This window comes from Podarcis bocagei, assembly GCF_964188305.1.
Source record: "Podarcis bocagei genome assembly, chromosome: 8".
Classification (NCBI taxonomy): domain Eukaryota; kingdom Metazoa; phylum Chordata; class Lepidosauria; order Squamata; family Lacertidae; genus Podarcis; species Podarcis bocagei.
In genome coordinates, this window is record NC_138133.1 from 78,565,552 (window position 1) to 78,588,063 (window position 22,512).

A 22,512-nucleotide genomic window follows, 5' to 3' on the forward strand; every position below is an offset into this window, starting at 1 on the left:
GAAAGTACGTAACATGAAGCGGACATAACATGAGGTATGACTGGAGTTCAATAAAGGTTCTTGCTCTTATCACACACCCATCTACACTCCAGCAAGGTACTTGGCAGGGGGTTGGACTCGATGGCCCTTGTGGTCTCTTCCAACTCTATAATTCTATTCTATTCTATTCTATTCTATACTATACTATACTATACTATACTATACTATACTATACTATACTATACTATACTATACTATACTGTTACTATCGATAGGTATACTAACTAAAGAAGGGCAAGGCAAGTATTGCGCCCCTAACTGGCACCTCCATGTGGTGCTGCTGCTGCTGCAAGACAGAGCTGTGGCGCAGTGGTTGGACGTGTATGCCCGCCTCCTGAGGCTGGGGCACTGCCACGACTCGCGCTGTCCGCCTGCCTCCCCCATGGATGAGGGACGCCGCATGGCCAATGGATGCAAGCGCCCTCCCTCTCTCAACTCCTGCTTGGCATGCTGCTCAGGTGAGCTGGGCAGGCAGGATAGCAAGTGCCTCCATTTGGGATGGCAACTGAAGAGGTGAGTCCCTAATTTTTTTTGTCCAGGGCAATTGCCCCGGATGCCCCCCGCCACGCTATGCCCCTGTATATTTATACTAGGTCTGGCCAATCCAGAGGCTTCATGTGGGCAGGGGCCAATGGTGCACTCTGCACCTCCAAAGACCTCCAGGGGTTGAGTGGAAACCACCCGTGACGTCTTGTCAGGCTAGAACTTCGCGCTCTAGGAACTGAATGCTAAGCAAAAGTGACAGATCAGCTGACTGTCCCATTCATACTTGTTTTTCCTCAAAAAATAAAAAATGGCGCGGCACACAAATCCCTTCCTGTTGAACCGGGTAAGTTTTGAAACCAGATGAGGAGGGAGGGGAACAGGCAAAAAACTGGGGCACTTATTTATCTTTGCACCGGTTTCCTTCGTAATCTTGTCAGGTCTGTTTAATCAAAAGGAAATGAGAAATGCATTAAAATAATACAAAGGGGGAAACGCTGCCCTTGGAACCATCCTCACTCCTGAAGTTAAAAGAACACAGGCGTAACACACACACACACCCCACCGCCAAAAGCTCCTGGCGAGGATTACAGTGAAAATCTTGAACAAAAGGGTTCATGGGACAGAAAGAGATAGAAGTGTGAGGAAATAGAATGGGAAGAAGACTAAAATGCCTTCCGTGGGGTTAATGAGGCCCTGATGTGACAGTATAGCCCAACTGGTTCCTGACACCCTCCAACTTCGTTTCTCTAAGCTTAGGTGACCTTCCGCCATTTTTTGGAGGCTGATCTCAAGCTATCATCCCATTCCCACCTGGGGCCTGCTTTCTACTTTGGGAAAGGGCTGCAGTTCAGCAGTAGAGCATCTGCTTTGGTTCAGTCCTCAGCATCTTCTGGTAGGACTGCCTGTCAGTGTAGGAAATGCTAAGCCATATAGGCTATATAGGCTAACGGTCTGGCCTGGCCTGAGGCAGCTTCTTCCTGCGTTTCATGCCATGGCCCACTGGCACCTTCTACCCCTTTGGAGTTCATCCATGGTTCGCAGTCGTCCAACCATAATGCCTGACTTCTGGGTGCCACCAAGCCCTGCCAAACAGTGCGGAGCCTTCCCACAATCCATTGCTGCTTTTATGAAGCACCATAGAATTGGACAGATTCTTTAATTGTCAAGAGACACAGCTTCTAAGAAAACAGGAACAGTGAACACTTTAGATATACACATGAAAACCATAAAAAAGAATCAACAGTCACTGTTGTCTGGATGGGGTTGCTTGGAAGACCTGTTAGAAGCCAATGCTTGATCTTGATCTGCGTCACAACTTCCCCGAAGGGCCCGTTGAGGTTGTGAGGAAAGTCCCTCAGAGGGCAGGAAAGAGGAGATGGGACATTCTGGTGTTTTAGGCAAAAAAATCCAAATTATATCCCTCATGGTAAACCACCCACCCACAAGAAGCTCTGAACATTACGCACAACAGACATTTCATCACACTCAAAATCTGCCACTATGTCACTTTTACCTCAAGATATAGTGGGGAATGGGAGTCCAAAGCAGGAACTGAAACCCTAAGGTCTCCACCTTATTTGTTTGTCCGTTTTGGTGGTTTTCCTGGCAAGAGTCTACCAGCCTTTTCTACGCAGAGAGCAACATGGGCCTTTCAAGTTGAAGAGGACAATGGCCATTTCCCCATAGCCCTCCTCTCACAAGAGATTGGCATAAGGCACACATTGGAGCGCCAGACACCCATGGTCAAAGAGTCTGTGGGGCAGGTGCCCCTTTGAAGCCCAGGTGTCTGTCTTGGGGTCGTAGCACTCGAGCGAATCGGAGTCTTTGATTTCATTGTCAAAGGTAAGGCAGCGACCTCCGGTCAGATACAGCTTCTCATTTATCGCCGCAGCGCCGTGATGCGTCCGCCTGTCCTTCATGTCTGCACATTTCACAAATTTATTAGCCTTGGTATCATAAGCAATCACTCGTCTGGTGTACCCTGGAGGGGGGTGGAGGGGGTGGAGAGAAACACACCAGACAATTATGAATTTTGCAAAAATCCTTTGCGTTGAATGCGTAAAGAGGCGGTTTCAGAGTTAGAAGTGCTGGTGATTGTTAATTCCAAAATATTTGAAACGCGGGCCTGGAACACGCTTGTGGCACAGATACTGTAGCGCTTTCAGAGCAGCTCCACGTGGCAAAACATTTGTGTGAATAGCTCTGTCCCTTTTGACTATGGTCACATGCACACCAGACATTTAAAACGCTGTTAGCGGCAAGGATTCTCTGGGCACGGAAACGGAAGGAGAGAATGCCCTCAAAGGAAGAATGGTTGATGGGATGGCAAAGCGTGTTCTCCTTCATGGAGAGCACGTGTTGCGGTGGGGTCTAACAGGACACCCCCTCTTGGTTACTGGGCGGGACATTTGGATGGCCATGACTGTGATTGGGCCAGTTTGGGTTGTTGGGGTGATTCTGATGTTACCATTTAGAGGGTTGGCCCAAAGGTTATATATTCTTGGCACGCAGCTTGTTCCAGTCTCTTTTGCTGTGTGCATCGGATCACCCGCCCACCCTCCCTAATTTAGGGCTGTTGCGTTTGACATTGCTATGCCTGTCATGGGGTGGGCTGCTTTTGGGGCAGTGGCCTGGTAGAAATTTTGTCCATTTGGCAGATTGCCATTTGGTCTTTGCCTACTGCATAGCAAATCGTCACAGCTTGTAAGGTTGTGGTTTTTTTGGGAGCAGGAAGTAGGGAAAAGTATGGAGGAACTTCCCTTTCCTACCCTGAAGATCACAGAAATCTAATAAATATTGAGTTGTTGCTGGTAAATCTGAGTTGCTAGATAGCTCAGTTCTGAGGACTTGCAAACGAGCTTTGGAAAGCTCTCTTTTTGCTATATTGTTTTCCTTTCAAACAACTATGTTTTATCACTTAGTGGTTCAACTCAGAACCAGTGTAGCTTTAGACACAACTGCAGTAGGCGATAACATCAAAAAAGAAAGCACCACTTAATTAAAAGCAAGAATCCCATTACTTGAGCCAATGAACCCAGCTTTGTTTGATGTGTATTGTGCAATGAAGACTTGATATATACTGGATGCCTCTCCCCCCCCCCCCTTTTTAAAGAATGTGTTTGTTATCATTGTGATTTCTCAGTTCCAGCTGCTGATAAGCCAAGAACAACTAGATGATGTTATGGCATACTTACTTGGTAAATGAAAACTTATCGGTAGTAAATCTCTCCACTTTAAAAGAGAATGAGTTATGTTTGAAATTAGACAAAATGTTTGTGTGCTTTGTTAAGTAAACCCCCCCCCCCAAAAGCTTATGGCTTAAGCTTGTCAGTTGAATTATTGGCACAAAAATTCAGAATAAATACATTTGAAGGCGTTATTTTTTTGAAAAACTGTCTTTTTCTCATCTCTGCTGCGTTCACATTTTGAGCTCCTCGTTTTCTCTCATACCAAGCTGTTTCATACGTTTTTGTTTTCTGACACAGACATAAATTTCATAAAGGAAAAAACATGTACAAAAAAGCCTTATTCAGGCAGTAAGGTGCGGGAGGCCTAGGTTGGAGAGGGCATTCGTTCAAAATCAGACCAGCCGACAACTGATTAGGGGGTGGTTTCCCCTTCTTTCAGCAGCCTCCTCTATCATTCCCATATTGTTCAGAAGGGACCCACAATCCTCCGGAAAGGCATTCTCCTCGGGGTTATGTAGCTAGGGTTGAATCTCAAGGCCAAAGTCCAAGCTATGCAGTGGTGGAGCAAGCCAGTCGGGCACCTGGGGTGGCGCATGTGCCCTACCCTACACCAAGGGGTGGGGCCAGCCGGGACAGGACGCTCCACAGGGTCTGCCTGCCTCCCCCCACTCAGCCACCCTACAGCTGAGAGGGAGGTGGCGGGTGGACCGTATGGGGCAGCGCGGAGCCTGTGGAAACCCAAGCCACCGCGTCACTCCCAGGAGAGACATGTGGCTTGGGTGCGCTGCAGGCCCTGTGGTGAGTGCCACCCACCATTTTGTCACCCCCCCCAGTGGTGACACCTGGGTCGATCTGCCCCCACCACACACCCTTCCTTCCGCAACCCCTGACCACAGGACCCCTGCAAAATGACCACACAGAGTTTTGGATGGGTGAATCTGTCAATTCCTGTTTCTCCCTGTTTCTCAATCTTAAATTCTGTTCTCCACATTTCCACACTACAATGGTACCTCGGGTTAAGAACTTAATTTGTTCTGGAGGTCTGTTCTTAACCTGAAACTGTTCTTAACCTGAGGTACCACTTCAGCTAATGGGGCCTCCCGCTGCTGCGCAATTTCTGTTCTCATCCTGAAGCAAAGTTCTTAACCCGAGGTACTATTTCTGGGTTAGCAGAGTCTTTAACCTGAAGTGTCTATAACCTGAAGCGTCTGTAACCCGAGGTACCACTGTAGTTTTCAATTTTACTTTAGAATTCCTTAGCATTTCAGTGTAAATTTATCCTAATGTGCACATACCTTTGTCTGCAGTTTTGCCCTAATATGCGCATTTGTGCAAAACAATTGCCAGGGGAGAGAGAAGAGGACACAGAAACTTTCCTTCCATAAACTTCCTACCATCCACTTATCTTCAGATCTATGCAGTTAATAACAACTAGGGTCTACCTCTGAATGGAATTACGGGTGGAATATAAAACTAGTTTTTGTACGTGGACAAAAACATCAAGTTCATAAGTCTATGGAAGCATGCAGCAAAATCTAGTGTGGAGTGGGTTTTTCCATGACGTGTTCTACTTTATTCCTTCTTGGCATGTTTATAATCCCGACACAGAAGACTGTAAAAATAAGGAGAGGATAGACTTTAGTTCTACTATGGCAGGAGGCAAGGGAGAGAGACTTTGACACCGACCACTGAAATAGACCCTTTTCTGCCTTGAAGGTTTCAAGCAATAAGCTCCAAGGCACTGCACAATGTCCACACACAGACTTGGCTGCGTGACCAGTTGTGGAAAGGAATTGCACACCGCAATGGCATGCAATAAAGAAGAAATAGAGCAGTGTTGGGGCCAGCAGTGGGATACAGTCAGACTCTAAATCCCATCAGCCTCAGCCAGCAGGGTCAATGGCCAGGGTGTTGTGGTCATCAGCATCATTTAGGACCTTAGGTTACCCACTCTCATCCTAGAGCACCTGCGTTGTGAAAACAGTCTAAGAGCACTTAAACAAATTACCTCCAACAATAAAAATCCGGTCTCCAATCACAACTGCTGGTGCGCAGACGTTCTTCACCATTCTGGTCTCCATTCGGAACCACATGTTCCTGGACACATGATATACCTGAGGAACACCCAACACATAAATGAGATTTCTGGGATTAGATGTAAAAAGAGCATCTCTGATTGCACACACCGATTGCATTTCTGAAAGGGAGGGTGACTGCTCACACCCCTACAGCAACCACAACCATTGAACATTGAACAGTCCTTGGAAGAACCATTCCATTGGGGATGTGGAGCAAATCACACTGTGTGGGGATCCCATTGCCTTCATCTCCCTCTGCTATCCCTCCTGCTTTGGTGGCAATGGTGGCATTCCCTCTTGCCCCTCCTCCTCCCGGCTTACATTTTGTTGTTGGTAGAGGCATCTTTCTCCATACATGGAAAAACAGGAAGCTGCCTTTTACTGAGTCAGATGATTGGTTCATCTAACTCAGAATTGTTTATACACTCTCTCCAAGCACAGTTCAAAGTGTTGCTGCTGACCTTTAAAGCCCTAAACGGCCTCGGTCCAGTATACCTGAAGGAGCGTCTCCACCCCCATCGTTCTGCCCGGACACTGAGGTCCAGCGCCTTCTGGAGGTTCCCTCACTCCGAGAAGCCAAGTTACAGGGAAGCAGGCAGAGGGCCTTCTGGGTAGTGGCAGCCGCCCTGTGGAATGCCCTCCCACCAGATGTCAAAGAGACGAACAACTACCAAACTTTTAGAAGACATCTGAAGGCAGCCCTGTTTAGGGAAGCTTTTAATGTTTAACAGACCACTGTATTTTAATACTTTGTTGGAAGCCACCCAGGGTGGCTGGGGAGACCCAGCCAGATGGGCGGCGTATAAATAAATATTATTATTATTATTATTATTATTATTATTATTATTATTATTATTATTATTATTATTATTATTTCATACACGGGGTGTTCCCAGACTTCCCCGGAGATGCCAGGAAGCGAACCTGAGACCTTCTGCATGGTAAAGAGGCATTAGAGCTTCCTCTAATGTCTGAGATTCAGGTTTGCCTTGCTTAAGTGGCCAGAGGACTTCTGAGACACATGTGCAATTTGCATGGCCTGCCATGTCTAGCAATGTTTTGCAGACCACACAGATGTATTTGGACTCGTGATGGACTATATGGAATTGGCAGAAATGACTGGCAGAATCTGAGACCAGGGAGAAGAGTCGGTGGAAGAAGACTGGAAGAAATTTAAAGACTATCTACAGAAATATTGTAAAATTAATGAATGATAGAATGATGTTGGATAGAAATTAAGGGGTTTCCAGCTGTAATGATCTGAGAGAATATGAAAAAAGGGTTAGAAATGGGTTAAAAACTAATGGTAAGGATTTGCTGAACCAATAAATTGAAGTGGAATACAAAAAAGGGAGGTATGAGGAGGTCCGGGAAATAAGCTAAAGGAAAATAAGTAAAAGAAAAAATGTATGTTTTTAACTGCTTTTATTTTGTATTTTTCTTTTTTCTTTTTCATTTTTACTGTTATATTTCGAAAAAAATTAATAAATATTTTATAAAAAAACAAACAAACAGATGTCTTTGGACTCGAGCCTTTGATTGGCAGTTGGCCTGGCCTGCCTGGGACGTTCAAAATGTCAGGCATATATTCACATCAACAGATATACACCCTGAACTACATGCTGCTAAATGATGCAAGCTTTCTTGGTGGGCCTCTTTAAGAACAGAGACTTTGCAAAGTGTAATGGTGGAAGTTCGTTAAACTCTTATTAAGGAATTAATTGCATGTGTAAACAGAAATGAATATGCATGTAGTTTTCTGGAGAAGACAGTTTCTGCTTAGCAAGTGCATTTGAGTGTTTACAGCAGCGGTACCCTCCAAATTCTGTTGGACAACAGCTCCTAAAGCAAGCATGACCCAAAGTGGTCAGGGGATGATGGGAGTTGTATTCCTACAGTATCTGGAGGACACTGTATTGACCACTCCTGAACTACAGCATGGAATTCATGATAAATCATCAAGGTAACAGAATTTTATATTGACAGCTGAGTCGGGGCACAAGTCATTCATTACTTTGGAGAACATAAGAGCAGCCACGTGTGGTCAGATCCAATGGACTCAAAAGCCTGAAATCATGTCTCTGTGTATGCTCAACATTGTCTCTAAAGAGGACAACTGGCATCTTGAAGGTGAGATGGTTGAAGATTGGGAGTTACCTGTATTAGCCGGACAGGGTTTTGCATCGTGTCTTCCCCTCCAAAGAGATAGATTCTTTGGTCTTTGGAAGACACAGCAGGGTGAAGAACGGCAACAGGCATGTTTGCCATGTGCTCCCAAACATTGTAGATACTGTCATATCTTTCCATGGAATTTAGGATCTCCTGGTTTTCTCCAATGCCCCCAATGGCAAAGATATAGTTTTTATAGGCAATGCTTCTGTGGGAATAGCGCCGAACTAACATGGGCTCCACTAGCCTCCACTGATTAAGTTTGAGTGAGAAGATATAAACATTGTCGCTGACTTGGTTCTTCCCATTGCCAATGGGAATGCCTCCCAGGAGATAAACATTACTGTGGACGCTCACTACAGAGGCCTTGTAGAGCCGTGTTGGGTATTTGGCAAGGCTCAACCATTGGTTTGTCTTCTCGTCGTACAGCAAGACATCCCTCGTCGTCTGTTGGTTGTCTTTCCGGCCACCAACCAGGAGGAGGAATTCCCGGCATGAATATCGCCGAGGAACGTGCCACATAGGTTTGATATCTGGAGCACTGGTGCTATACAGAGAAAACATCTGCTTTTGGGCCAGTTCCAGGATATTTCTACATGCTGGGGACGACTGAATGAGAGAATCATTGGCAATGAAGTGGAAGAAAAATGTTGGATGGACGTACTGAAGCCTTACTTTCTTGAACAAGTCTTGGATATAGCTTTGCCGTGCCTGGGGATCATGCCTCACCCAAACCATGAGAGCCTCAAAAACTTGTTCCTCCTCTCCACAAAGCTCATCATCTCCAAGATAGTCTATCAACTCCAAAACACAGAGTTCTTTCAGGTCTTCGGAGATGGCTACTTCAGGGAAACACTTCAGAGCCATTGCTTTGGCTTTCTTCTTGAGTTTATCGCAGTGCAAGATCTCCGAGAGCCGAATCAGGCTGAGGCAGTTATCCGGAGCAAGTTGGTCCTGGAGGTAGGTTGAGCAGGCCTCAAATAGCTTCATGTACTGGAGCATGGAAGCAGTTTCCATTAGATACAAAATATTCTCCACTGTCATTAGGATCTCTCCTGTGTAAACGTAGACAATGATGCAATGAAGAACATTTGAGTCGATGTCTCTAAGGCTGACTTTTTCCTGGCCACTCTCTTTGAAGTTGTTGCAGAACATTGCCTTGAAGTAGGGGCTACTTGAGGCAAGTACATTCCTATGGCAAGGGATTTCTGTGTCACCCGTACACAGGACAACGTCAGTTAGGATTCGGTTCTTCCGTAAAACGTTGAGCTGCTTTAGCAGCTCAGAGGAGAAATCCTGATCTTTGAAGAGCCTGTCTTGTGTGCATTTCTCTTCCATAGTGGAATCAGAGAGATATCAGCACTGGCCAAACAAGAATTCTCATTGGTGGTTCATCAGCCTCCTTGACTTGATAGATCACAGTCAAATGGTCCATTTAAACATTGTCCACCTAGAGAAGAAATGGAAAAGCTAGCTTCATTCACCAGGATAAGGCCAAGTAGGTGAAGGAAACATCACAGAACGTCTTGTTTTATAAAACCAAGCAGGCAGATTGGAAGTCTGGGGTTACCTGGGGGTATTTCTGACAGAGTAGAATAATAATAATAATACAAAAAATAAAAATGCATTACAAGACAATAGGGACAATTAGTGGCTCAAGCACAAAGCCTGAATCAAACAATTTCTTCGTGATAAGTATCTCTTAACAAATGCATGTTTGCCTATCATTCCCATGAAGCACTTACAGTTTAGTATCTTCCATCTCAAACCCCTCGGCCCCATGTCAATATTAGTCATTCCCAAAGAATGCAATTCTGGCAGCACGACATAACAAACTAAACTCCTCGAGTCTAGAAATCTGTAGGGGGCGGGGGGAAATGATATATTTATTTATTCCCCAGTTGCTTTTGCTTTCATATCCACCAAGAATAAGAGCAGTAGATTCTCCCCGCTTTACTTGGTGTATGCAAAAGTCTGCTGGAGCATTTCCCCCTGCTCCCACAGCATCACATATCTGTACACAAGCAAGACATCACTGGAAAAAAAATGGATGCAACGTTTTATCTCTTTTTAAGAAAGAGCCACTGTTTTAGCTTATACTGCTTGGGGAGTGGGGGAAGCGGGGGTAAATAATACAAGTTATCTGCTGTCCTAGGGAGAGGAGGATAGCTGGCAGATAACTTTGCAAACCACCACTGCAGCCTCCTTCTAATAGCAACAGAGGAAGCTGTTTTATACCCAGTCAGACCATAGGTCAGTTCTATGATCCTAGTATTGCCTGAGCCAGTATTGCCTACATTGACTGCTGGTGGCTTTCCAGAGTCTCAGGTAGAACTCTGTCCAAGTCGTACCTGGAGGTGCTGGAGATTGAACCTGAGAGCTTCTGCAATGCAGAGCAGATGCTCCATGATTAAACTACGGCCGTTCCCCACAAATGCAACATGAATCCAACAGACATGCAACATACGAGCATCACAAACAAAGCAATTGGGGTCCTTCCCCACAAATGCAATATATATAAGCCATATACTTTGCATGGCTGGCTAAGGCCTAAATGCAGCAGCAAAAACACACAGCAGGCAAAACTGTCTCCCAGATCTCTCACATCTGTAGTGTAAATCATGGCAGAGCTGTTTACCTTATTCCATCCCTGCTTTGGCTTGTTTATTCTCTGCTGAAACTTTCCATGGCTAGGCTCATGAATATGAAGACTTTAAAAAATTTGTTTTTGTTTTTTTAAAAAAGGAGCTTGAGATTGTTCTTTGGCTGGTGAAAAATTCATAGGGGGAGGTTTCTGGGTTTGTTTAGTATCAAGGCACTGTCACGGCTCTCTGAAGGTTGGCTCATGAGGTACCGCAATGAGGCACTGTATACATTCCTCGACTAAGAATAGTTGCCCGTGTACTTTTTCCTGTGTTGTGACATGTGACTTTCCAGTTGCCTGCTGCAACGACGAGGTGAACGGAACACAGCGCTACTGAGCATGCCCAGAGGGTGTTTTTCTGGCAAGTGTTTACATACGAAAATAGACATGGATGAAGGATGGGGCATTTGCAGAAGCCCTGTTGGAAGCAGCAACAGGGACCTGAAGTAAACTAGTAACTCTAGAAACTTGTAAACAATCTGTAACTTCTGTAAGCTTTCTCGCTTCTTTGTTCACCCCTGTTTAGCTATTAGATTATGTGGAGATGTAAAGTCAAGTCCTATGCTTCTGAATTGTTTTGATGCATCCACTGGAGGGAAGTTCTAATAGTATGGAAATGATATTGTAAAGAAATGGGAGGGGTAAAGGGTAAAGGGATCCCTGACCATTAGGTCCAGTCGTGGCCGACTCTGGGGTTGCGGTGCTCATCTCGCTTTATCGCCCGAGGGAGCCGGCTTACAGCTTCTGGGTCATGTGGCCAGCATGACTGGTGAACCAGAGCAGCGCACGGAAACGCCGTTTACCTTCCCTCCGGAGTGGTACCTATTTATCTACTTGCACTTTGACGTGCTTTCGAACTGCTAGGTTGGCAGGAGCAGGGACCAAGCAACGGGAGCTCACCCTGTCGCGGGGATTTGAACCGCCGACCTTCTCATCGGCAAGTCTTAGACTCTGTGGTTTAACCCACAGTGCCACCCGCATCCCAAATGGGAGGGGTGGATTGGGCTAAATGGCTCACGGGGTCTCTCCCCCAACTCTGAGATTCCAGTTGTGAAGAGAGACTGCTGAAGACGTCGAACCGGTTGGAGAAGCAGAGCTTGGCAGATTTCCTTTTGCTGGGAGGAGGAGCCTTGGTGTAATTAAAGAGATGGCCAAGCACTGGCAATCGGTTGCCCTTGGAGCTAACAGTCGGAAATCCTTCTGGAAGGAGGCATGAGCAGTGACTACATTATTACATGAGCACTGTTCCACAGCATTTAATATTTTCATTCACTTACATTCATTTGAAATAGATGGGTTTATGAAGCAATTCTATACCCTCCCACCTTGCTGACGAAGAATTCTACGAAACAGTAGTCAATATCCGGAATCACTGTTCAGTGTTGGACATCATATTTGCTGAATACACAAAGCTTCACAGCTTGTCTTTCGTCGTACAAAGTCTGGTACCTCACTTCATTTAAAGATTTTCAGAGACTTTGAGACTAAAGATTTCGTTTTGTACTTGTTATGGTTTGAAGGAATTCTATAAAGATTGTCTATTGCGTATGTACATGGTGATCGTGTTGCCTAGACATTGCTGACTTTTATTCCTCCATTGGCTGGAGGTGATCATAGAATCATAGAATCATAGAGTTGGAATAGACCACAAGGGCCATCGAGTCCAACCCCCTGCCAAGCAGGAAACACCATCAGAGCGTCCTGACATATGGTTGTCAAGCCTCTGCTTAAAGACCTCCAAAGAAGGAGACTCCACCACACTCCTTGGCAGCAAATTCCACTGTCAAACAGCTCTTACTGTCAGGAAGTTCTTCCTAATGTTTAGGTGGAATCTGCTTTCTTGTAGTTTGGATCCATTGCTCCGTGTCCGCTTCTCTGGAGCAGCAGAAAACAACCTTTCTCCCTCCTCTACATGACATCCTTTTATATATCTGAACATGGCTATCATATCACCCCTTAACCTCCTCTTCTCCAGGCTAAACATGCCCAGCTCCCTTAGCCGTTCCTCATAAGGCATCGTTTCCAGGCCTTTGACCATTTTGGTTGCCCTCCTCTGGACACGTTCCAGTTTGTCAGTGTCCTTCTTGAACTGTGGTGCCCAGAACTGGACACAGTACTCCAGGTGAGGTCTGACCAGAGCAGAATACAGTGGCACTATTACTTCCCTTGATCTAGATGCTATACTCCTATTGATGCAGCCCAGAATTGCATTGGCTTTTTTAGCTGCCGCGTCACACTGTTGGCTCATGTCAAGTTTGTGGTCAACCAAGACTCCTAGATCCTTTTCACATGTACTGCTCTCAAGCCAGCTGTCACCCATCTTGTATTTGTGCCTCTCATTTTTTTTGCCCAAGTGCAATACTTTACATTTCTCCCTGTTAAAATTCATCTTGTTTGTTTTTGCCCAGTTCTCTAATCTGTCAAGGTCGTTTTGAAGTGTGATCCTGTCCTCTGGGGTGTTAGCCACCCCTCCCAGTTTGGTGTCATCTGTAAATTTGATCAGGATGCCCTTGAGTCCATCATGCAAGTCGTTGATAAAGATGTTGAATAAGACCGGGCCCATGACAGAACCCTGTGGCACCCCACTAGTCACTCTTCCAGGATGAAGAGGAACCATTGATGAGCACCCTTTGGGTTCGGTCAGTCAGCCAGTTACAAATCCACTGAGTGGTAGCATAGTCAAGACCGCATTTTACCAGCTTCTTTACAAGAATATCATGGGGCACCTTGTCAAATGCCTTGCTGAAATCAAGGTAGGCTACATCCACTGCATTCCCTTCATCTACCAGGCTTGTAATTCTGTCAAAAAACAAGATCAGGTTAGTCAGACATGACTTATTTTTCAGAAATCCATGCTGACTATTGGTGATCACAGCATTCCTTTCTAGGTACTCACAGACTGTTTGCTTAATGATCTGCTCCAGAATCTTCCCTGGTATTGATGTCAGACTGACTGGGCGATAATTATTTGGGTCCTCTCTTTCCCCCTTTTTGAAAATAGGGACAACATTTGCCCTCCTCCAGTCTGCCGGGACTTCGCCTGTTCTCCAGGAATTCTCAAAGATGACTGCCAGTTGTTCTGAGATCACATCTGCCAGTTCTTTTAATACTCTTGGATGCAGTTCATCTGGCCCTGGAGACTTGAATACATCTAAACTAGCCAAGTATTCTTGTACTATCTCCTTAGTTATTCTGGGCTGTGTTTCCTCTGCTGAATCATTTGCTCCAAATTCTTCAGGTCGGGCATTGTTTTCTTTATTGGAGAAGACTGAGGCAAAGAAGGCATTGAGGAGTTCAGCCCTTTCTGTGTCCCCTGTTTGCATTTCACCATCTTCTCCTCTGAGTGACCCCACTGTTTCTTTGTTCTTCCTTTTGCTACGGACATACCCATAAAAGCCTTTTTTGTTGCTTTTAACCTCTCTAGCAAGCCTGAGTTCATTCTGTGCTTTAGCTTTTCTGACTTTGTGTCTACATGTGCTGGCTATTTGTTTGAATTCCTCTTTGGTGGTTTCCCCCCTTTTCCATTTTTTGTACACATCCTTTTTTAATCTTAACTCAGTTAAAAGTTCTTTAGATAGCCACCCTGGCTTCTTCAGGCACCTTCCATGTTTCCGTCTCATTGGTATTGCCTGAAGTTGTGCTTTTACTATCTCCCTCTTAACAAACTCCCAGCCATCATGAACTCCCTTTCCTTTTAGTATTACTGTCCATGGGATCTCACCCAGCACTTCCCTAAGTTTTATGAAGTCGGCTTTCTTAAAGTCAAGAAATTGAGTCCTAGTATGCTTGGCTGCTCCTTTCCGCTGTATGGTAAACTTCAGAAGAGCATGATCACTCGCGCCTAATGATCCTTCCACTTCTACCCCACTAACCAGGTCATCAACATTGGTTAGGACTAGATCTAAAATGGCTGTTCCTCTTGTTGCTTCTCCCACTTTCTGGACAATGAAGTTGTCTGCAAGGCCAGTGAGGAATCTGTTTGACCTTATGCTCTTGGCTGAGTTTGACATCCAACAAATATCCGGGTAATTGAAGTCCTCCATTACTACTATCTCCCTTCCTTTTGCATGCTTGGCCATCTGTTCCAGGAAGGCATCATCTATGTCCTCCATTTGGCTTGGGGATCTATAGTAAACTCCCACAATGAGGTCTCTGTTATTCTTCTCTCCCTTAATTTTGACCCAGGTGGTGTCATCAATGCGTCAACAGATTGGTCCTTGAAAAGCCAGAGGACACTTCTCTTTTGTGAGAATCCAGTGTTATGACATTGGGGGTTCCTCAGAAATTTAACGGGGGAGCAGCATCAGCTAGACTGTTAATGCTGTGGATGGGCCACCTGATGCTAAGCTTGTACATTTGTGTGTATATTGGAAATACCTTAAACCTTCAGTGGCTTTCATTCCAGGAAAGGGATGTAATGTGTCAACTGAGTCCACTGAAAAAATACTGTGTTTGAGTTGATCGGATGGCTCTGTAGCCCGTTGCAGTCACTATCAAATGTTGAAAACACATGTGTGAGACAGCCTTCTCTCCCTTCTTTTCTATCTGCTTTCACATGGGCTAGGCCTGATACCAAAGACTTCTGCAAGACAGGTAATCTGGGCTCTGGGGTGACCCAGCTTAGCTATCTATCTGGGGCTTCATCCCACTGGCATGCTCACCCAAAGGACTTCACCCAGCAGAGACTTTGGTGAGCTAGGCTAGATGCAGTGGACAGGCTAGATGAACCCAGGGTCTGAAGTGATGCCAGACATCCCTATAGGAACTTCATATTGCCAGTGTGGCTTCAGGAGGAACCATAAAGTGCATAGGCGCCTAACTGTTGGAGATGCCTCTCAATTCAGAGCAGGCAGTTTGTAAGTTGTGTTCTTATGGTTCAGGTGATAGGCATCTCCTCCAGCCAATCCAACTTCAAGGTTCAATCTATCCCTGTGTCACTTCCATGCATTGTTAAACAAAGGTTTGTAACTTTATGAAGTCTTGTAGCATCTTTGCTTCTCTCTCCATAAGGGAAACAGACAAGAGTGGTTGGTTGGTTGGTTGGTTGGTTGGTTATTTGTATGTATGTAAAGGGAATGAGAATGGAGTTTTCTTTTCTAAGGCTGTAGATATGCTACAAGTGACTTATATGTGTTTGGGAAAGCTACCAAAAACAGGTTGAACGGTGATAGCAAATATTGTGGTCTTTGCTGTTGTTTAGTCGTTTAGTCGTGTCCGACTCTTCGTGACCCCATGGACCAGAGCACGCCAGGCACTTCTGTTTTCCACTGCCTCCCACAGTTTGGTCAAACTCATGCTGGTAGCTTCGAGAACACTGTCCAACCATCTTGTCCTCTGTCGTCCCCTTCTCCTTGTGCCCCCAATCTTTCCCAACATCAGGGTCTCTTCTAGGGAGTCTTCTCTTCTCATGTGGTGGCCAAAGTATTGGAGCCTCAGCTTCAGGATCTGTCCTTCCAGTGAGCACTCAGGGCTGATTTCCTTCAGAATGGAGAGGTTTGATCTTCTTGCAGTCCATGGGACTCTCAAGAGTCTCCTCCAGCACCAGAATTCAAAAGCATCAATTCTTCAGTGATCAGCCTTCTTTATGGTCCAGCTTGCACTTCCATACATCACTACTGGGAAAACCATAGCTTTTACTATACGGACCTTTGTTGGCAAGGTGATGTCTTACAAGGCTGTATTAAACAGATCTTACAAGGCTATATTAAACAGATACACTGTATGCCAGAAGAAGAAGAAAAACACATACAATATTTAACCTAAAACACTTTTGCAGTTAATTGCATCAGACCCATTTGTGGGGTGCAACACACCTTTACAACATTTGCATCCCGGACTTTTGCATTTGTTCTGCACTGCAAGAACGCTTGAGGCTGAAATTTTGATTCAGATCCTGCTCTAGCAAACCCCACCTGAACTCTGACCCACATGTTCAAATTGCTTGCTATTTGCGTTCGCTTGACACCTTAGGCCTCTCTGCTCCCCTGACAACCTCAAATTTCCACAGAAGGTACTTTCTAATTACGTCTGTCTGCCTCTAACGGAATGAAGACCCTGCTGGGTTCTGAGGATCCTTGGCCTGTCCTAAGGGAGGTTATACTTGCACCTACTGATATTACATATTGCATGCAGATGGTGTGCTACAGGGCTCGTTTGAATTAAGAGTAACATGTGCATATGCTGATACATGATGCAAACATGGAAATAATTGCTGCAGAAAAAACCCCAGTACCATAGCGAGGAAGTCTCTGACCATATGACACCAATCATATTTGCTGGATTGATTTTTGTCCTGGACCAAATAAGCCAACATCAGCAAATTTTGTTCCTGTTTCCATTTTTGTCCGAATTCTCTGACATCCCTACTAATGTCACATGTAATTTGGACCCTTAGCAAAGCAAAATTCTGAAATGGAGCTCCTGGATTCATCAGATACCTATTGATTGGAGAGGGAAATGCGTTAAGTTAATCGTTGGTATCCACGACTACTCCAAAATGATTAATATGCTCTACATGAAAGGATGTCTGCTCATATTTTCTTTGCGCAGTTGTGAAGCTCCCTGGGTGGCCAAACCGAACCTCAGCCCTCTCAGCTGAGGCCTCCTCACAAAAAAAAAATGTTGATAAAAGGAGACAAAGCTGTGCTGCAGACCTTGGAGTTGGGATAGGACAGGAAATCTAAATAATGGACTGCAGTAAATAAATACACCTGGATGCATTCATTTCCCAATTGCACATTAGAATATTACCAGATGGCTTTAAAAAACCCATACCCTCCAACATAGCTGTCAACTTTTCCCTTTTCTTGTGAGGAATCCTATTCGGAATAAGGGAATTTCCCTTAAAAAAAGGGAAAACGTTGACATCTATGCCCTCCAATATCCCACAGAAGAAAATCAGGTTGCATGACTTTGGGGGATGTGCTCTCATAGGAGCCAGGTGACTGCAAAACAGCATGCCCCCCCTCAAAACGTGCATCTTTCAGGGTCAAACTACTGTAGGAGCCAGAACAGGACATCTCAGGATCTGGTTAGAAGCCAGGACGGCTTCTGTAATTCCAGGATATCCCAGTTGAGGGGCATGAGCACCATCAAACTTGGGGCAAAATTCAGGCAATGTTAGGAATGAAGCCCCACTGATTTTGGTGGGCCTTTGAAGACTCATCAATGAATACTAGCCACAAGGACCATGTTTTAGTGTTAGTGATGGTATGCCTCTAGAACACAGGTATTCAGTGGGGAGGGTGATGTTGCTCTCAGGTCCTTCTTCTAGGCTTCCCATAGTCATTCTAGAGAACAGGATGATGGTCTAGATGAGCCTTTGGCATGGTCCAACAGAAGTCTTCTTATTTGTTGGATCCCCAGCTTCCAGCCAGCATCACTGTCTGTGGGCAAAACCATCCACAGTAATTGGATGACCAACTTCTACCAATACCCTCTTCTCTTGGGATACTGCATCCCCGCTTGGGGCATACGAATGTGCATCTGGTACAGATTTTGGGAATTGTGCCGTCTGCTGAACTTTCATTTCAGAGTTTCAGGCGCCACATAGCTACTGGTAAGTTAACCTGGTTATTAATAGGGTCTATACAACGCTTTGGCAGAGCTCTTAACTCAGGCCTGCGCAGGGTTCTTCCAAGGCCGTGGGAAGGGACGTAGGGTGCAATGCATAGTTAATTCACTGTGCCTGAAGAGCACAATGTAGGAATCTCTGTCTCACTGAATGGTAGCAGAGGCAGATTTAGGGGACCTAAAATTTGGGACCTGATGGTAGGCACTGTACATGGTGCTCTTGCAGTTTGGACAGATGTCCAGAAGGATTATCCAGGGCTGGCTCCAGGTTTAAGGGCCGCCCGCCCCCCCACTACACCTGTGCAGCCCTATCCATAGGCTTATATGGCAGCGGGGGGGGGGCACTTAAACCCATGATGGTGATTTTATTTACGAATCGCTTCCTTTGAAGCATCACAAAGTTCTTCCACAACACAGTAAAAACTTAGGTAGAATATTCACCTGTGTTAAAACAGTGGCACCTATGAAAACAATTACATATAAAACAGTTAAAACAATAACACACGGGAAAACAATTTCAAATGCAACACAGGTACCGATGGGGTAATAAAATAAAATAAAATCCAATTGGAAGGTTTGTTGAAAGAGGAAATTATTATACAGTGGTACCTCAGGTTACAGACGCTTCAGCTTACAGACGCTTCGGGTTACAGACTCTGCTAACCCAGAAATAGTACCTCGGGTTAAGAACTTTGCTTCAGGATGAGAACAGAAATCGTGCTCCGGCGGGGTGGCGGCAGTGGGAGGCCCGATTAGCTAAAGTGGTGCTTCAGGTTAAGAACAGTTTCAGGTTAAGAACGGACCTCCGGAACGAATTAAGTTCTTAACCTGAGGTACCACTGTATAACATCAGCATCCCAGGTATTGTGGGAAATCAAAATGGCCACCTGCTCACTGCCAGCCTGTGGTCAAGGAGTCATGGCAGGGGGTCAATACTTGTGGGCTGTACTACCACTGGGGTTCTTGCAGCTGACCAAGGCTGCCAGGTATTGGTGCCAGTCCTGGTATTGCCAATGGATTTATCAAAACCTGATTCTGAACTCTTGCAAGCTTGCCAGTAGGCCAGCTCGAGTTATACCCTGCTCAGAGTTGCTGCAGAATTAGAAAAGGCTATGGAGTTTATCAATGTACCAAATGAGCATGCAACCAGGGACTAGGGTTGTGTTCCTTTTTACAGTAAGCTTATGGAACACGTCTGAAAATTTGTGTAGCTACAAAACACCAAACACAGCAGAAGTCTGATTCTTTCTTAAACACATGCCTGGATTCCATGTGCAGGCCGCAGATTTGATTTTATTTCTGTCCCAGACACCCTGCTATAAATACAATGTGAACTGGTGTCCTTTTACTGGAAAGTACAGGTGAGGCTGAACAGAAGGGGACGCTGGGGCAGATCTCAACTGTCTCAGTCAGCACAATCTCATTACAAAATGAATATTTTGGGCACACATTATTCTACACAGGCATCGACTGGGGTGAACTTTGGTTGCCTTGCCACTATGCTATTCTACCATTTTCAGCAATAACTTAGGAGGGAAAACAATAGGGGTGTTCATATAATTATATGGAGAAGTTTCAGAAAAGGACCACCAGAATAATCAAAGGGGTGGAGTAACTCACATCACCTTGCCAACAAAGGTCCATATAGTTAAAGCTGTGGTTTTCCCAGTAGTGATGTATGGAACTGAAAGCTGGACCATAAAGAAGGCTGATCGCCGAAGAATTGATGCTTTTGAATTCTGGTGCTGGAGGAGACTCTTGAGAGTCCCATGGACTGCAAGAAGATCAAACCTCTCCATTCTGAAGGAAATCAGCCCTGAGTGCTCACTGGAAGGACAGATCCTGAAGCTGAGACTCCAATAGTTTGGCCACCTCATGAGAAGAGAAGACTCCCTGGAAAAGACCCTGATGTTGGGAAAGATGGAGGGCACAAGGAGAAGGGGACGACACAGGATGAGATGGTTGGATAGTGTTCTCGAAGCTACCAGCATGAGTTTGACCAAACTGTGGGAGGCAGTGGAAGACAGGAGTGCCTGGCGTGCTCTGGTCCATGGGGTCATGAAGAGTCGGACACAACTAAACAACTAAACAACAACAACAACAACTCACCTATGAGGATAAGGTTACAGCACCTGAGGGGTTTTAGTTTGGAGAAAAGACGATTAAGAGGCATGCTTTAGAGAAAGTGGACAGGGACAAGTTTTGCTCCTTGTCTCAGAGTTGTACAACTCAGGGATATACAATGAAACTGAGCATTGGGAGGATCAAGACAGACAAAAGAAAATACAGTACTGTTTCACACTCTTAGTTAAACTCTGGGAATCTGCTCCCACGAGAGGCAGTGATGGCTACCAACTTGGATGGCATTAAAAGAGGATTGGACAAGCCCATCTGGTTTTGCATCTACAAAATGGTGGTGGTGGGGAGGGGAATGTACAAGAGGGAGCCTCTTCAACTGGTGAAACCAGTCTCTTTGTAAGATGATGGCCCTAACTGAAGGAACCCCCATTTGCATGACCAAAGAAGTGGCCATGTTACCATGGAAACAACCAGGCCCTTTTTTTTCCGGGAGAGCTCACAGGAACTCAGTTCTGGCACCTCTCCGATGAGTGCCATTGCCGTTCTAGGAGTACGAGGGAGGTGTTAATGGTGAGTACTAGAAAAATAGCACTGGAAACAACTAAGGGATGTTGAATGGTTTCTTTAAATGTAAAGGTTCATCATTGTTCCACTCCATGTGTATGTCTTTAAGGGGCCGGAGCAAGCGCCAGAGCAAACTAACGAGACCCAGCTTTACAGCTGTGAAACATAGCAGGTGCTGCTGAGTTGTATTTGATTAAGGCGTGTCAGCATTTGGGTAGAGTATATAAGGAGCAGCACCTAGCTCTCCCATTACCCTGGGGGATGGGTTGGTGGATGGGTCTGATTTGTTGATGTATTTAGTGTAAATGGAGTTTTTGTTTTTCTTATTAAAACCTTCTTTAAGTTATTTTTGAGTCCCTTTTTAATGCATGGTCTCCCCAGCAAGCTCTCTGCAGCGCTACCATACTGCAAAAAGCCAACAAGGGATAATGTTAATAGGGGTGGGCATTTTCCCCAGCACATCACCTGAGTGAAGGCAACATGATCGTGTAAGTAGGAGAACAATAGCCAGGGCTGGTCTGCATGTTGACTGGAAGCTGGAAAGGCAGAAGGGCTTCTGATTCCTTGTGCTGGTATCCAATTCTGTGGCTTGGAGGACTCTCTCTAGAAACCTAATTGGGGAAGCATGGTCTGCTGGAGTGCTAATGCTGCGAGCCCTTCCACTCTACGCTCAGGTTGCATATATGCATAGCTGTCAACCGTCCCTTATTTGGCGGGAAACTCCCTTATTCCAGCACCGTGTCCCACTGCTGTCCCTTATTGATGATGTCCCTTAAATTTCCCGGGTTTCAAAGGAAGCAGCTCCTCTCCCTCCCTCCCTGCCGGCCAGGGAGGAGGGAAGCTCCAACTGTGTTGCTTGGCTGCCCGGCCCGGCCCCCTCTGGCCTCCTCTCACCAGCCTCGGCTCCTGGGAGCCCCTCCTCGCCAGGAGTGGCAGGAGCCTTGTGCCCTTCCGCCGCCATCCTCCTCGCGGCTGCCGAAGTGAGCGTCTCTGCCTGGGGCCTCCCCTCTGCCCACCGCCGCTCCCACTAGGCCATACTGTGGCTGTGCCACCGAAGAACCCAGATGAGATGGGCAGCCTGGCGTGGCCTATGAATTGCTGAGGAGCCTTGAGAGGAGAGCGAGGGCAACCATAGAGAAAGCAATTCAGAGAGAGGAGGCGGAGGCAGAGGCACGACAGAAAAGATACAGAACTGCAGCAGCATCTTCGTAGCTTGGACTTTGTTTTGCGCGAAAAGTGGTTGCTGCTTATAGTTATTTAATTGCAGTGGTTCATCAGCTGGTGTCTTGAGCAGCAACCTCTGGAAACGAAGGGCTAAAAACTGGCGCTGCTCTCCAAAATTATCTGGTCCCTTTTAACTTTGTATTTCAGTCGGTTGACTAAAATCCCTTATTTTGGCTGCTGGTCCCTTATTTTCAAATCTGTAAGTTGACAGCTATGCATATATGTGTAAATAAAACCATATATCCTAAAGACACCACAGTCTCCATTGACCTTCATTCCAAGGAAACCAAGCCCTGAGTAAGTGTTGGAACTGCTGGAGTCTCTCACCAGTCTGAGATTGGGGTACGCCCACCAGTGTGTTTTTATTTAAATTACAGACACTGCTTCTAAATTTGGATATATATTGTCAGGGGTTCAGGAGCAGAGGCGAGGGCAAGGGAGGAAACAGAGAGCGAGGGGGAGGAGGCCG

General features: G+C 45.7%; 1 protein-coding gene and 1 long non-coding RNA gene across 3 annotated transcripts in view; one reads left to right on the forward strand and one right to left on the reverse strand.

Moving 5' to 3' along the window:
* LOC308593168 overlaps positions 1–22,512 on the forward strand; it is a 59,756-nt gene that overhangs the window by 24,347 nt on the left and 12,897 nt on the right. The window contains exon 2 of the long non-coding RNA XR_014010806.1: positions 650–1,435. This is a non-coding gene — a long non-coding RNA (uncharacterized lncRNA). The remainder of the gene's footprint in view (positions 1–649; positions 1,436–22,512) is intronic.
* Positions 1,665–10,829, reverse strand: KLHL38 (kelch like family member 38). 2 transcript variants are annotated; one of them, XM_081204714.1, is made up of 4 exons: positions 10,599–10,827; positions 7,949–9,410; positions 5,722–5,827; positions 1,665–2,506 (listed from the first exon to the last, which is right to left on the reverse strand). In XM_081204714.1, the coding sequence occupies exons 2-4, from the start codon at positions 9,296–9,298 to the stop codon at positions 2,220–2,222; spliced, it is 1,743 nt and encodes a 580-aa protein (XP_081060840.1). In that variant the 5' UTR covers positions 9,299–9,410; positions 10,599–10,827; the 3' UTR covers positions 1,665–2,219. The 2 variants fall into 2 exon arrangements, with proteins under 2 accessions (XP_081060840.1, XP_081060841.1); XM_081204715.1 differs by lacking the exon at positions 1,665–2,506 and adding an exon at positions 3,980–5,325 and having other exon boundaries at positions 10,599–10,829.

What these genes read in the sequence shown, in the direction of transcription:
- KLHL38 (XM_081204714.1), bottom strand. Translation starts at nt 9,298, where the DNA reads ATGGAAGAGAAATGCACACAAGACAGGCTCTTCAAAGATCAGGATTTC. An exon ending in ACCCTGTCCGGCTAATACAG is followed by an intron (nt 5,828 to 7,948) that starts GTAACTCCCAAT and finishes GGTGTTCCTCAG; the next exon opens with GTATATCATGTGTCCAGGAA. An exon ending in CCGGATTTTTATTGTTGGAG is followed by an intron (nt 2,507 to 5,721) that starts GTAATTTGTTTA and finishes ACCCCCCTCCAG; the next exon opens with GGTACACCAGACGAGTGATT.